This window comes from Myotis lucifugus, unplaced genomic scaffold, assembly GCF_000147115.1.
Source record: "Myotis lucifugus unplaced genomic scaffold, Myoluc2.0 scaffold_21, whole genome shotgun sequence".
Taxonomy (NCBI): domain Eukaryota; kingdom Metazoa; phylum Chordata; class Mammalia; order Chiroptera; family Vespertilionidae; genus Myotis; species Myotis lucifugus.
In genome coordinates, this window is record NW_005871069.1 from 9,405,691 (window position 1) to 9,422,726 (window position 17,036).

A 17,036-nucleotide genomic window follows, 5' to 3' on the forward strand; every position below is an offset into this window, starting at 1 on the left:
TTTAAACAGTATTTTACAACTTAAAATTAACAAACATAAAGTAATAATGTTTAGAAACACATTAAGACCACAGTAATTTGATAAAACAATGACCTGCTTACTCAGAAACTGGTAGCAATAGAGAAATTGTTACTCTTTATTAGTAAATATTTTCTACAAAAATTTATATCATTGTCAACACAAATATTTCAATGCCTCCTGTGTGTGCTATGTATTCAGATAGATGTTCTCATTTCTTTTAGACTTTCTGTGTTCAGGGAACAAATTCTTAACAGAATTCTCTTACCTTTGTTATAAGATAACCTGCCCAAGATGCTGACCATTCTGCAAAGTTATTACCTAATTTACTTAAGTAAATTGGCTTCTTTACTCCAGACCAATCTGTTGACTTCTGAGAACTCTTGTATCTGTAATTTTGAAAATTTGTGTATTGAAAAAATATATAATTATATAACCATCTGTTAAGATCTTTAATAAAAAGAAAGTTGAAGAAACTATCAACTCTACCACTGACTATCCCACTGTGCTTTGTCTTTACTGAAATCTAGTTAAAGATACTACTTTTCCTGTATCTTTCTTTTTAAATTTATTTATTGATTTTAGAGAAAGGAAGAGAGACAGGGAGAAAGGGAGAAGGAGAGAGAAATATTGATTTGTTGTTCCACTTATTTATGCATTCATTGGTTGATTCTTGTAGGTGCCCTGACCAGAATCAAACCTGCAACATTGGCTTTAACCAACTGAGCTACCTGGCCAGGGCTTTTCTACATTCTTTTTAATGGTGGGATGGAAGGTCATTCTTAATACATGCCAAACACTTCAAAGGATTCCAGTAGGACTCCTCTTCCTCAGTACTCCTTTCAGATCCTTTGAATGCCCTTCTTATCTCCTGTAAGAAAGATCTTTTCCTTTGAGCTTCAAGTCACTCAGGAATACTATTCTCTTCTCTACTCCTCATTAAGGGCATCTACCAATTTCATTGATTATCAAGCTCATTAGTAACTTTAGTACATTGCTCTGTTTTCTTTCTTCCCCAAGTTGTATCATCCTGAGTGGCTTCAATGTCTGGATGGACATCTAATTAAACTTGAAACTTCTCAATGACTTTCTCCTCACTTTATCAGAACACCCTGGCCAATACAAAGAAACGTCATCACTTCCAAAATGAAGTACTTGAACACTTTACTCGATGGCTACAGTTTCCCAAATTTCCAGTTCTTTCACCAAGTTACTCTAATAAAGATCTTCTCTCTCACTGAGATCTTTTATCCGTTGACCCAGCTAAACTCTCCTTATCTATACCTTCCTTTCATTACCTCTTTCCCCAACCAGCTTGGTTTTCATTGTCCTTTACTTCAAGCACTCTCTTGATAACATCCTCTACCCATTCTACTGCCACACTGTCTCTACCAGCTGTACTCATCTGCCAACCTCCAAACCTTGGGTAAATCTAAATGTTTGCCTTCACTGTAATGATATCCAGGCCACTGGACTAATAGCAGAAAAACAATTGCTTATGAGGTCGGTACTGCTGTATATTCTTAATTTTCAACATCAGTGCACCTTTCTGCAGCCCAGAAATCCTTCTAAGCTTTGCATATTAGCTCTCTCTTGTTTTCCACAGTGGCTATGTCAAATCCTCACTTTCCCAATTACATCTATACCAACTCCACTGCCACTTACATCAACAGGGTCATTTTCTATACCTCATACTTCATGGAGAAAATAAACCATTGCTTCCCATAATCACATCTGTAAACTTAGCTAAGTTATATCCATAATTTTATCTTCCCCTATTACAAAGGAAAATATTTTACTTCCTCTAGGTCTAATCACTCATTAGGAATATGGCTATCATCCTCAGGCTATATCAATTATCAATTCTCCTCTATAACTTCAACATGATCCTATTTGCTCCTCAGCATTAACATTTAAACATGATCAAATAGCTCTCACCTAGCCCTAACCTGTTTGGCTCAGTGAATAGAGCGTCGGCCTGCAGACTCAGGGGTCCCAGGTTCGATTCCAGTCAAGGGCATGTATCTTGGTTGCGGGCACATCCCCAGTGGGAAGTGTACAGGAGGCAGCTGATCGATGTTTCTCTCTCATCGATGTTTCTAACTCTCTATCCCTCTCCCTTCCTCTCTGTGAAAAATCAATAAAATATATATTTTTTAAAAAAATCAATAAAATATATTTTAAAAAAAGAATAGCTCTCACTTTACTACGTGTGTAGCTTTTAAGGGGAGTGGGTTGCTTGTCAATCACCAATTAAGGTTAGAAAATGAGAAATATAATAAATGCCCTATAGTGAAGGTCCCCTGCAAACATTATATATTTCACCATATTTTAAATATCTAAAAAAATTGGAAGATCCAATAATCTCTCAATTAACCATCACTATTTTGAATCATCTTAAGTGTAATTCTCTAGATGATTTTACCGAGCTTTATAATGAACTTAGCAAGAAAACTGCTAATATTAGTATTCGAGCCAGATTCTATTTAGTCACAGCCAAATTTTTTTTTCTGAAAATTATTTTGATGGCAACTTTGAACTGTAGTTGATCTCAGTTCTAAAAATAAAATCTCCCAAAGACAGCCATCCTTTAATCCAAGTTTAGTGATTGCATATTAATGCCCTAACTGAAAAAAAAAAAAATTAAAGGAGAATATAGAAGTTTAGGGCAGCAAAAAAATATATATGGTTTTAGGAAATTCTTTATTATTCCCAGGCCCAATGAAACAAATATCAAGAAGTCTAAGCTATATAAGTGACCTGTAGCTTAATCTGGTATCTTGGTGTTTTATTTTGTTTTTAAATATGTTTTTATTAATTTCAGAGAGGAAGACAGAGATAGAAACATCAATGAGAGAGAAACATTGATCAGTTGCCTCCTGCATGCCCCCTACTGGGGATGTGCCCTGACAGGGAATCGAACCTGTGACCTCCTGGTGCATGGTACAATGCTCAACCACACCAGCCAGGCATCTTGCTGTTTTATACAAAAGCTTTCAAACAAATTTCCATTAAAACTGCCCCGCTAGTGACCTTTTATTTTATGAGTAAAATTTCAATGAGCAGATCCCAGCCAGATAAATCTCCTAACTTCCACCATTGAGAGACTTCTTAGAAGTTCCTTCAAGGTCTCAGATATAAAAGTAGAAGGATCATAAGAATTCTCATTGCTCTGCTAAGATCACTCTTATAAATGACCACTGAAATGTTGCCTCTTATGAAAGAACTAGAGGCCCGGTGCACGGATAAGTGCACCGGTGGGGTCCCTCGACCTGGCTTGCAGGAATCTGGCTGAAATCGGCAGTCCGACATGCCCCGATGCAGTGGTTCTCAACCTTCTGGCCCTTTAAATAGTTCCTCATGTTGTGACCCAACCATAAAATTATTTTCGTTGCTACTTCATACATTACAGATGTTGCTACTGTTATGAATCGTAATGTAAATATCTGATATGCAGGATGGTCTTAGGCAACCCATGTGAAAGGGTTGTTCGACCGCCAAAGGGGTCGCGACCCACAGGTTGAGAACCGCTGCCCTAATGGGTCCCAGAGTGCAACAGGGTACTCTGCAAAGTTGTTGTCATAAGGCAGCTCCTGCGTTGAGCCTCTGCCCCCTGGTGGTCATTGCATGTCATAGCTACCGGCCAGTTGGCTGGTCACTTAGGCTTTCATATATATACTAGAGGCCCGGTGCACAAAAATTCGTGCACTGGGGGGACCCTCAGCCCGCCCTGTGCCCTCTAGCAGTCCGGGACGCCTTGGGGGATGTCCACCTGCCAGCTTAGGCCCACTTCCCAGGGGATCGGGCCTAAGCTGGCAGTCAGACATTCCTCTGACAGCCCAGGAGCCCCCAGGGGATGTCCAACTACCAAGGAGGCAGGAAAGGCTCCCACCACCACCGCTGCACTCACAGCCTTCAGCCCAACTTGTGACTGAGCGAAGCTCCTCCTGTGGGAATGCACTGACCACCAGGGAGCAGCTCCTGCATGGAGGGTCTGCCCCCTGGTGGTCAGAGTGTGTCATGGAAACTGGTCGTTCCTGGTTGTTCCACTGTTAGGGTCAATTTGCAATTTCCCTTTTATTATATAGGACATAAATAAAAAGTTGGCAATGTTTGCTTCTTATGGAAAATGAAAATGAAATAGGCAGAAACGTTACCTTCTACTTTATATGAAATAGGCAAGCCACCCTACCCCTTGCAAAAGAGCAAGCTGGGATTCAAAAAGCATTTATTATTGAGTATCAATGAAATATTATGCATTCTACCAGGTAAATTTTAAAATTATCTTCTTTATTTTTAACAATGACTGTTCAAGGTAAATAAGACCGTCCATATTATCAAGACAAAAAAATTGAGACTTTGAAATGTTAAGTAACTAGCAAATGCAGAGCCAAGACTCAAATTTAGATCTATGTGACTCCAAAGACTATAAACTTTCCACTAGATCACAGAAACTCTTAAGCATCTATCTATATAGGCAATAAAATACGGAATACAGAAATAAATAAGTGTAGTATCCTCAAAAAAGAAAAACCAAAATTTAACTGTGGAATTTTACTTTATATAATAAAATATATCTTTAAATGATGCTGTTCATAAGAAATAAAATGTTTTGCCCTGGCCGGTGTGGCTCAGTTGGTTGAGGATCATCCTGTGCACCAAAAGGTCGCTGGTTCAATTCCCAGTCAGGACACATATCCAGGTTTCGGGTTCAATCCACGGTCAGGGTGCATATGGAAGGCGATTAATGGATGTCTATTTCTCCCCCTCTCCCTTACTCTCTCTCTATAATCAAGAAAAACAGTCAGAGAAACCAAGATGGCGGCATAGGTAAACACCGGAGATTGCTGACTCGCACAACCACTTCAAAAATACAACTAAAAGATGGAACGGACATCATCCAGAACCACAGAAAGGCTGGCTGAGTGGAAACTCTACAACTAGAAGAAAAGAGAAAAGTATACCGAGATTCAGAGGAGGTGCGGTATGGAAGTAAAATATAGAGGTACAGAGGCGCATGCGGAGAGGGCTGGCGGCTGAGGACACGGTTGTCTTTTTCAATCGGGAGGGAGTCTCAAGCTCTGAGCTCCAGTTTTGGGTGAGTCTCTGGGGACCCAGACTCATACGGGAGAAACTGGACTGTCTGGCATCGGTCTGAACTCGAGGGCAGCTTTCTCTCGGGAGTGCATGCAGTGATTGCCGGGACACTGAGAAGCAGGGCCTCTGAGGGCAGGACTGAGAGCAGCCATAACTGCTGTTGATCTCCTGGGACCCCGCCCCGCCCAGCCCAAGCCTTACATGGAGGCTTTTGCTTATGAAAGGCCTAGCCCTTTGAAATCTGATAATTACCTAACAAATTGCAGCTGGCCCAAGGCCCCAGGGCAACTTGCATTGCGTCACAGTTGGCTCCTGCTGGATAGCCTCAGGCAGAGGCTAGATTAGCACCTCCTTAGAGATCCAGGAGCCAGTGTGCCCGGTAGTCAGAGTGGGACCATCCAGATTGCAGCTCCTCGGATCCATAAAGGACACACTCAGGGGGCAGACTCAGTGAGCACCAAAGCCCCATTGAAGCAAGGCTTGCCCCGGAGGGGTGTCTCCAGCACAGAAGTTCTCCCACTGCAGACACAGCTGATTCTCACAGCCAATTGGCCTGGAGGTCAATCCCTCCCAGTGTTACCTACAACAATCAAGGCTTAACTACAAGACTGTGCATAAAGCCCACAAGGGGGTGCACCAAGAGTATCTACCTCAGGTAATTGGGGAGGTTGAGCTACTGGGCCCTATAAGACACCTAGCACAGAAAGCCACTCTATCGACACAGCGAAGCATAAAAAAATGCGGAGACAAAAAAACAGAACACAAATGACAGAAATGGAGGAAAGCAAACTACTGGATATAGAGTTCAAAACCACAATTTTAAGGTTTTTCAAGAATTTTCTAGAAATCGCCGATAAACTTAATGAGACCCTCAAGAAATCTAGTGAGACCCTCGAGGTTGTGATAAAGGATCAACTACAAATTAAGCATACACTGACTGAAATAAAGAATATTATACAGACTCCCAACAGAAGACTAGAGGATCCCAAGAATCAAGTCAAAGACTTGAAATACGAAGAAGCAAAAAACACCCAACCAGAAAAGCAAAATGAAAAAAGAATCCAAAAATACGAAGATAGTGTAAGGAGCCTCTGGGACAGAACAAGCGTACCAACATCCGAATTATGGGGGTGCCAGAAGAAGAGAGAGAGCAAGATATTGAAAACCTATTTAAAGAAATAATGACAGAAAACTTCCCCTACCTGGTGAAAGAAATAGACTTACAAGTCCAGGAAGCGCAGAGAACCCCAAACAAAAGGAATCCAAAGAGGACCACACCAAGACACATCATAATTAAAATGCCAAGAGCAAAAGACAAAGAGAGAATCCTAAAAGCAGCAAGAGAAAGGCAGTCAGTTACCTACAAGGGAGTACCCATACGACTGTCAGCTGATTTCTCAACAGAAACTTTGCAGGCCAGAAGGGAGTGGCAAGAAATATTCAAAGTGATGAATACCAAGAACCTACAACCAAGATTACTTTACCCAGCAAAGCTATCATTCAGAATTGAAGGTCAGATAAAGAGCTTCACAGATAAGAAAAAGCTAAAGGAGTTCATCACCACCAAACCAGTATTATACGAAATGCTGAAAGGTATCATTTAAGAAGAGGAAGAAGAAGAAAAAGGTAAAGATACAAATTATGAACAACAAATACACATCTATCAACAAGTGAATCTAAAAATCAAGTGAATAAATAATCTGATGAACAGAATAAACTGGTGAATATAATAGAATCAGGGGCACAGAAAGGGAGTGGACTGACTATTCTTGGGGGGGGAAAGGGGTGTGGGGGATGCGGGAGGAGACTGAACAAAAATCGTTCACCTATGGATGAGGACAGTGGGGGGGTGGGGTGAGGGCAGAGGGTGGGGTGGGAACCGGACGGAGGGGAGCTATGGGGGGAAAAAGAGGAACAACTGTAATAATCTGAACAATAAACATTTAATTTAAAAAATAAAAAATAAAATCAAGAAAAACATATTTAAAAAATTAAATAAAATGTTTAAAACTTGTATAAAGATAAAAAAGTTATCTAGCATGTAAGTATGCATACTCAAGAGCTTTTCTAAAGAACTAGAGGCCCAGTGCCGGGCGTGCACCCTCTTGCAATCCAGGAACCATCGGGGGATGTCGGCCTAAGCCAGGAGTCGGACATCCTTAGTGCTGCCACAGAGGCAGGAGAGGATCCTGCCACTGCCACTGCGCTCGCCAGCCATGAGCCCGGCTTCTGGTTAAGCGGTGCTCCCCTGTGGGAGCACACTGACCACCAGGGGGCAGCTCCTGAATTGAGCATCTTCCCCTCGTGGTCAGTGTGCATCATAGCAACTGGTGGTTCTGCTGTTTGGTCAATTTGCATATTAGCCTTTTATTATATTGGACTAGAGGCCCAATGCACGAAATTCGTGCAAGGGCCTTAGCCCTAACCCCCACCCGCAATGGCCGGGCGCCTCTGCAGCCTCTGCTGCGGCCCCCGCCCACGGCTCTTACTGCCACTGCCTTGACCCCTGCCTGCTGCAGCTTTTTCCCGAAGAAAGGACGTCTGGTCTAATTAGCATATTACCCTTTTATTATTATAGACTAGAGGCCCAGTGCATGAAATTTGTGCGCTGGGGGGGGGGGGGGTGTCCCTCAGCCCAGCCTGCCCCCAATCACAGTCCAGGAGCCCTCATGGGATGTCCTACTGAAGGCTTAGGCCCGCTCCAAACCACAGTCTGGCCTCCCTCTGTGGGCTGATCAGAAGAAGGCACCACCCCCATCACCCTGCTGCTGCTGCCACTGCCGGCCACCAAGGTGTTTTCAACACAGACTCCAGTCACTCCACCATGAAAAAATGACAACTTTCTTTAGGCATTTTCAAGATGTCTCTTTCATAGGATATGCCATTTCTTTCTTTCTTTCTTTTTTATCCTCATCTGAGGATATTTTTCCATTGATTTTTAGGGAGCGTGGATGAGAGAGGGAAAGACAGAGAGAAACATCAATGTGAGAGGGACACTTCGATTTGTTACCTCCTGCATGAGCCCTGACCTGGGCCCTGTCCAGGGAGGAGCCTGCAATCTAGGTACATGCCCTTGATCAGAATCGAACCTGAACCCTGCAGTCCCCAGGCCGAGGCTCTATCCACTGAGCCAAACGGGCTAGGGCAGGATATGACATTTCTTAGCCCCTCTAGCAGCGGACCTTCACTTTTTCCTCCAGGAGTGAGGTGGAAAAACCCTAGATCACCTTCTTGAATTCTTATTACCAAAGTTATCAAGAACACTGAGAGTGGTGTACAGGGAGCCTAGCCAATGAGCTGTAAGAAAAGGTGTTTCCTCTGCAGCTCACATGCAGAGGCGGGCCTCCTGGGGCGCTGTCTCCCAGTGGCAGCAGCCTGTGCACGCTCTCCTGCCTCTCAGCTCCTGCTCCCGGGCCAGCTGGGGTGCTGTCTCCCAGCAGTGGCGGCCTGGGCACGCCCCCTTGCCTCCCCGCTCTGGGGCTGCGCCATCCATGGCTTGCCTCACAGCCCACAGTGCCCTCCGGCGCATCTGCGAAAACAACCTCCTCCTGAGCTGGTCGTGACTGTTACAGAGTCCTGGATAATTTGCATATTACCTCTTGATATATATAGATTTTACTACAAGGCATGGTATTAAGGCTCAAAGTAGTAATTTATCCAAGGTCACATATCCAATTAGCATGTGGCCTAGACTACCTAAAATTATAATTTCTAAATAAAATAATTAATAATTTATCTGTTTCAAAAAGAAGATTAGAAAATACTTTTTGCAAAAATAGAGGGAGAGGCATTCATATGTCATCAGCAGCGGATCCTCTTCTCAGATTTTCCATGTCTCAACTGTGGAATCTGAACCTCAATAATGAGGTTGTGAAGATGAGAAATGTGAAGATGAGAAAAGAAGGGAAGAGAATCTGAGTTTTATTTTTTGTTTATTTATTTTTTAAATATATTTTATTGATTTTTTTTTTTTTTTACAGAGAGGAAGGGAGAGAGGGATAGAGAGTTAGAGACATCGATGAGAGAGAAACATCGATAAGCTGCCTCCTGCACACCCCCTACTGGGGATATGCCTGCAACCAAGGTACATTCCCTTGACCAGAATCGAACCTGGGACCCTTCAGTCCACGGGCCAACGCTCTTTCCACTGAGCCAAACCAGCTAGGGCGAGAATCTGAGTTTTAGTTACCCGAAAACTTGTCAGGAGTGTTGGCAGACTGAAGTCAAGGAAGAGTGCTAAAGATGCACTTTTAAAAAACCAAAGATAGGATCAACAATTCCTTGAAGAAATTCATGCCATGAAGGAATAGAAAGTAAATATAGTAACTAAATCTGCTCTTGGTGATGATATCAATTTTGAACAAATTTGCAAAAAGCCTGATTCTAATGTGACTGAAAGAGCAATTGCCAGACTACCAATGCACCCTCTTCTGAAGGAAAAAACAGATGTGCTAAAAGCTTGTGTCAAAGCCTTTAAAGATCCAAGACAAATTCATCTAGGAATGCTTCAGACAAAAATCACTCCAAGGACACTTCATATTCAAATGATAATGCCATTAAGTTACAGCATGAAGGAATTATTATCAGTGAGCAAAATGACAAAGAAGCTAAAATATTGGCAATAAAACCAATAAAGAGTTCAAAAGAAAAAATAGCCATGTTGGAACATGGGCCCAAAACAATGGACATTCCAAATTCTCCATTAAAGCCTTCTGAAAAGAATTATGTAGTTCCCTCTGAATCCCAGAAGACACCTGCTGACCCCAAAATGAAAACATTATGTAAAATCACACACAAAAAAGTCCTATAGCTCACTTGGTGGTAACAGTGATGGTGAATTACATGAAAAGAGAAGTATTTTGATCACAGCATAGAAGAAAAGCTTTAGAATCTTCCATGTCTGAGGACAGCGATAGTGGTGATAATTTCTTCATTGGAAAAGTCAGACAGACATGAAACAAAGAAAGCAGTTGTCATGCTTCAGCTTTGAAACAAAATCACCACCAAAAGTGTTCCCTGAAGAAGATATACTTGAAACCCATCAGGGCATAAAAATGACAAAAACGAGCCAAGTACACAAGCAAGAAAGTTTGAATTACAGCTTTTCCAAGGCTATAATGGCTTTAAAAGAAATTACAGAGAATAGGCACAGAGAAAACCAAATGAACTTCAGCTCAAGGATCAGTTTTAAGAGTGCACAATGAGGACCTGAAAATACAAGACAAACATAGCTGCCTCAGCATCCTCATGGGAAGCAAGGAGGAGGAGAAAAAACAAACAATTTGCTATGTTTCAAGGGGAAAAAATTACATTTGATGATTAGTACCTTTTTTTCTGAACATTTCCATCTAAAAATTCTTTTTCTTCTCTTTGATTTTTACCAGCCCATTATTTAAACTCATATTTGAAGAAGTCTCTTTGGAGGGGCCTAGAAATATGTTTGTTGTTGTCTTTATTTCTCTTTTTTAAGTGTGTTCAAGTTATGTTTATACAAACCTTCCATAAATCAACTGTATACATTGGTTTTTATTTGAGAGGAAGAGAGAGGGGGAGAGAAATAGAAACACCAATGATGAGAGAGAATAATTGATCGGCTGCCTCCTACATACCCAACACAGGGATTTGAGCCCTCAATCTGGGCATGTGCCCTGACTGGGAATCGAACTTTGACCTCCTGTTTCATAGATCAACACTGAGCCATGCAAACCAGGCTCATAAATTGGTTTTTAAAAATATGCTCAGACTGTTCCTTTTTGTTTGTTTGTTTGTTTGTTAATCCTCACCCAAGGATATTTTTTATTTATCTTTTTATTTAATCATTTTTTTTGAAGTATTACATAGTTCCTCCTTTCCCCCCCATTAACCTCTCCCAGCTCCCATCCCCACCCCCAGGCCCTGACCACAGAATAGTTTGTGTCACAGTTTACCAGGTGTACTGGTTAATAATGCGGATTTTTTTCCATAGATGGAGTTACACATATGTTATATATATGCGATTTGATATGTATGCTATTTTGTTGTATTGACAAAAAGCTTCAAAACTTCATACGTCAAATTTGCTGAAAGTGTTAACATCATAGATATTTTTATGCTTAAAAATTTCAAATTTCATGCCAAAAAAAGAGCAGGTGTGGGAAGTTTTAATTCATTACTTTATTTTGAAGAAAAGTGCTGCTGAAAGTTATTGTATACTGCAGGAAGCTTATGGTGAACATGCTCCATCTCAAGATACTTGTGAACACTGGTTTAGACGCTTTAAAAGTGATGATTTCAATGTGAAAAACAAAGAACGTCCAGGTCGGGAGAAACCAAGATGGCAGCATAGGTAAACACCGGAAATTGCTGCCTCCCACAACAACTTCAAAAATACAACTAAAAGACAAAACGGACATCATCCAGAACTACAGGAAGGCTGGCTGAGTGGAAATTCTACAACTAGAAGGAAAGAGAAAAGCACACTGAGACTCAGAGGAGGTGCGAAAGTAAAGTGCAGAGGTACGGAGGCGCACGCGGCAAGGGCTGGCAACTAAGGACGCGGCTGTCTTTTTCAATCGGGAGGGAGTCACAAGCCCCTGACTGCTCTGAACTCAACTTCCGGGAAGTCTCTGGGGACCCAGACTCATACGGAGAGAAACTGGACTGTCTGACAGCGGGCAGAACTCGGAACTCGAGGGCGGCTTACTGTCAGAGGTGCTTCCAGCGATTACTGGACACTGAGACAGGCCTCTTAGGGCAGGGCTGAGGATCAGCCATAGCTGTTTGCTCCACCCTGTTGATTCCCTGAGACCCCGCCTCACCCAAGCTGTGGCAGAGGCTTTTGCATATGAATGCCCTGGCCCTTTGCAATCTGAAAATTACATAACAAACTGCAGCTGGGCCAAACAGACCCAGAACTTCCAAGAGAAGGCCCAAGGCCCCACAGCAGCTTGCATTGCTTCACAGCTGGGCCTCATCTGGGCACCTCCAAAGCCCAAACAAGGAAGGGGAATCTGCAGATCTCTTCGTAGCTCCTGCTGGGTAGCCTCAGGCAGAGGCTAAATTAGCACCTCCTTAGATCCAAGAGCCAGTGTACCCAGTGGTCAGAGAGGGACCATCCAGATTACAACTCCTCAGATCCATAAGGGACACACACAGGGGGCAGACTCAGTGAGCACCAAAGCCCCACTGAAGCAAGTCTTGCCTCATAAGGGTGTCTTCAGCACAGAAGTTCTCCCACCGTAGACACAGCTGATTCTCATAGCCAATTGGCCTGGAGGTCAATTCATCCCAGTGATACCTACAACAATCAAGGCTTAACTACAACAAGACTGTGCACAAAGCCCACAAAGGGGTGCACCAAGAGTGTCCACCTCAGGTAATTGGGGAGGCTGAGCCACTGGGCCCTATAGGACACCTAGCACACAAAGCCACTCTACCAACACAGGGAAGCATAAAAAATGCGGAGACAAAGAAACAGATCATAAATGACAGAAATGGTGGAAAACAAACTACTGGATATTGAGTTCAAAACCACGGTTATAAGGTTACTCAAGAATTTTCTAGAAACCGCCGATAAATTTAGTGAGACACTGGAGGATATGAAAAAAGACCAACTAGAAATTAAGCATACACTGACTGTAATAAAGAATAATATACAGAGATCCGCCGAAACCGGTCTGGCTCAGTGGATAGAGCGTCGGCCTGCGGACTGAAGAGTCCCAGGTTCGATTCCGGTCAAGGGCATGTACCTTGGTTGTGGGCACATCCCCAGTGGGGGGTGTGCAGGAGGCAGCTGATCAACGTTTCTCTCTCATCGATGTTTCTAACTCTCTATCTCTCTCCCTTCCTCTCTGTAAAAAAATCAATGAAATATATTTTTTAAAAAAAGAATTATATACAGAGATCCAACAGCAGACAAGAGAATCCCAAGAATCAAGTCAAAGATTTGAAATACAAAGAAGCAAAAAATACCCAACCAGAAAAGCAAAAAGAAAAAGAATCCAAAAATTTGAAGATAGTGTAAGGAGCCTCTGGGACAACTTAAATCGTACCAACATCTGAATTATAGGGTGCCAGAAGAAGAGAGAGAGCAAGATATTGAAAACCTATTTGAAGAAATAATTACAGAAAACTTCCCCTACCTGGTGAAAGAAATAGACTTACACGTCCAGGATGCACACAGAACCCCAAACAAAAGGAATCCAAAGAGGACCACACCTAGACACATCATAATTAAAATGCCAAGGGCAAAAGACAAAGAGAGAATCTTAAAAGCAGCAAGAGAAAGACAGTCAGTTACCTACAAGGGAGTACCCATATGACTGTCAGCTGATTTCTCAACAGAAACTATGCAGGCCAGAAGGGAGTGGCTAGAAATATTCAAAGTGATGATTAGCAAGAACCTACAACCAAGATTACTTTACCCAGCAAAGCTATCATTCAGAATTGAAGGTCAGATAAAGAGCTTCACAGATAAGAAAAAGCTAAAGGAGTTCATCACCACCAAACCAGCATTATATGAAATGCTGAAAGGTATTCTTTAAGAAGAGGAAGGAAAAGGTAAAGATAAAAATTATGAACAGGAAATACATATCTATCAACAAGTGAATCTAAAAATCAAGTGAAAAAAAAATCTGATGAACAGAGTAAACTGGTGAATATAATAGAACTAGGGGCATGGAAAGGGAGTGGACTGACAATTCTTGGGGGGAAAGGGGTGTGGGGGAGCAGGAAGAGACTGGACAAAAATCGTACACCTATGGATGAGGACAGTGGGAGGGGTAAGGGCAGAGGGTGGGGTGGGAACTGGGTGGAGGAGAGCTATGGGGGGGTGGGAAGGAACACCTGTAATAATCTGAACAATAAAGATTTAATTTAAAAACAAATTTTAAGAAATAGACAAAACTGAAAGACCTAAGGTAGAATGCCATCCATAATTACATGTATGAAAAAAAAAAAAAAAGAATGTCCAGGTCAACCAAAAAAGTTTGAAGACCAACAATTACAAGCATTATTGGATGAAGATGCATGTCAAACTCAAAAACAACTTGCAGAAAGATTACAGGTTGCTCAGAAAACAATTTCCTATCCTTTACAAGCAATGGGAAAGATTTTAAAGGTAGGAAAATGGGTGCCACATCAACTGAATGAAAGACAAATGGAAAACCGAAAAGTCATCGGTAAAATGCTGCTTCAACGGCACAAAAGAAAGTCTTTTTTGCATCGAATTGTGACTGGCGATGAAAAGTGGATTTATTTTGAGAATCCCAAATGCACAAAATCATGGGCTGATCCAGGTCAACCATCAACATCAACTGCAAGGCCAAATTGCTTTGGAAAGAAGACAGTGCTCTGCGTTTGGTGCAACCAGGAAGGTGTGGTGTATTATGAGCTTCTAAAACAAGGTGAAACCGTTAATACTGACCACTACCGGCAACAAATAATCAATTTGAACCACACTTTGATCGTGAAACGACCAGAATGAACCAGAAGACATGGCAAAGTAATTTTGCTTCATGATAACGCACCATCACACACTTCAAAACCAGTTAAAGACACGTTAAAAGATCTTGCCTGGGAAGTATTAACCCACCCGCCGTATTCACCAGACCTTGCTCCTTCAGATTACCACTTGTTCCGATTGAGGGCACATGCACTCTCTGAGCAGCACTTCAAAACATATGAAGAAGTGGAAATTTGGTCTCTGAATGGTTTGCCTCAAAACAAGAAAAGTTCTATTGGGACATTACCCATAAATTACCTGAAAGATGGGGGAAATGTATAGCTAGTGATGGACATTACTTTGAATAAAGCACTTTTGATGTTTCTCTTGAAATTATCGTGTTTTCTTTGATTACAAAATCCGCATTATTAACCGGTACACCTGGTATACATATATGCATACAAGTTCATATGTTGATCACTTCCATCCCTCCCCTGTCTTCCCTCTGAGGTTCAACATTCTGTCCATTGAATTTTTAGAGAGAGTGGAAGGTAGGGGAAGAGAGAGAGAGATAGAAACATCGATGTGAGAGAAACACATCAACTGGTTGCCTCCTGCATGCGCCCCAACCAGGATCAAGCCTACAACCGAAGTATGTGCCCGTGACTGGAATTGAACCCAGGGCCCTTCATTCTGGAGGCTGGCACTCTATCCACTGAGCCAAAATGGCTAGAGCCATACTGTTCCCTTTTTAAGAGAATTTAAGATTATAACTCTCAGATTTCCTCATTTGTGCTTATCATGAAATGTATCTAACTAGATTAGGTCTGTGTTTCTTTTCTTTGAAAATAAATGTTGAGGTTCATTTCAAATAATAATAGAAAAATATAAGGAAATTTTAGCTATTTAAAATAGATCACCTCTGCTAAAAGTTATTCTTGTTAGCAAAACTAAGATTAAGATAGTAATGCTTATTAGGGTATACATATAATAAATTATACAAATAAGTATAATTTTTATTATAGCTTTAAAAAAGTAGAGGTAGAAAATGTCTTTATGAGGAGAAATTGGCTAGGATTGAAAATCTGTTATCTCTAATTGAGATTACCTTTAAACTCTTAAATTTCTATATTAATTACACCTAACAAAAACTTCAACTCATATTCAACTTAAAGTAGATTTTTCCAAAGTATTATGTTGGCTGAATTTTTAAAAAATAATCCTTTTAGCTTCAATAAATATGCCTAAATATTTAAAGTTACAGAATTTAACTAATGGGCAAACTGTACTTTCAATTTAACAAAATTATAAATAAACATAAACCACAGTGGAAAATACATATTAAAACATACTAAAAAAAAAACCTTTGAATGCCAAAATACTATATCAAAAATAAAATTAACTTTAGCAATTAGACACAATTTTATGAAAATAGTTTTAATGAGTCCACCAACCTAGTATTTAGATGAGGTTCCAATATTTCCCGAACATGCTCAGGAAATTTCCTCCACAATTGGTGACCTGGGCTGTCGGTCGGCATCTCTCTACAGTCATAAATCGAAAGTAACTCCTACAAATGCATATTTTACATTTTTAAATCTCTAGTAAAGATGGTAAACCTTTACATTCACTAACATTCCACATATGATAGGATTAAATAAACACAGAAAGATACACAGAATTATAAAATGGGGTTATGGACCTGCTTAGGACATTTATTTCAGTGCTTAGAACCATTTAGGTGACTTATTCAAGGTCACAAAGCTGTGGTAATACTTGAACATGAAGTTTGTATTTTATATATAATATGTATTAAAATATAGGATTGAGAGGTATTTGGGAAGAAAAATATCGAAATTTCCTATATTTGCAAAAGTATAATTCTTAGAATTTAACCATTTTTGAAATTTTTGCTTGTTATATATTTATTTATTTTTAATTTATCACCATTTTTGAATTTTAATGAAAGTAACTAATAATCCACAATTCAAAAATTCACAAAATATCTCAAATTCTAGATATAAAATATTGAGCTTAAAATTTTTAAAAAATAAGATGTAAATGTTAAAGATCAATTTACTATTCAAGCCCAGGAATTAAATGTTTATATTTTACCTTCCTGAAAATAAAATTATTGGGATTTTATACATGAAGAAAAAAATTTTTATCTCTAATATCAATCTTCAAAACTAGACAAATATGTTAGTGTTTTGTATCTTCCATCATAAATTACTCTTTCTTTCAAACTCCATTAAAAATGACCATATGCATAGCTTTTTCCTAATACTTACAAAATATAAGCATTATATAGCAAAATGTATTTTATATTTAGTATTTTTAAATTAAAGTAAGGAAATATGTAAAAAGTCCAAATACAGAAATATCCGAAACTCACTTTCATTTAACTTTAAAGTGTTATAAAAATTTTATTTGAAGTCAGCTTTCTCTTATGTTTGGCAAAGTTGCTTTAGCTCACAGAAGCTCTCTTCATCAACCTTCA

General features: G+C 40.4%; 1 protein-coding gene and 1 pseudogene across 1 annotated transcript in view; one reads left to right on the plus strand and one right to left on the minus strand.

Annotated features, from left to right (window-relative positions):
* ATR (ATR serine/threonine kinase) overlaps positions 1–17,036 on the minus strand; it is a 156,865-nt gene that overhangs the window by 61,562 nt on the left and 78,267 nt on the right. The window contains exons 23-24 of the mRNA XM_014453216.2: positions 15,991–16,106; positions 287–407 (exon numbers count right to left, since the gene is read on the minus strand). Of these exons, the coding sequence (XP_014308702.1) occupies positions 287–407; positions 15,991–16,106 (237 nt within the window). The remainder of the gene's footprint in view (positions 1–286; positions 408–15,990; positions 16,107–17,036) is intronic.
* LOC102426881 lies at positions 8,929–10,438 on the plus strand (annotated as a pseudogene).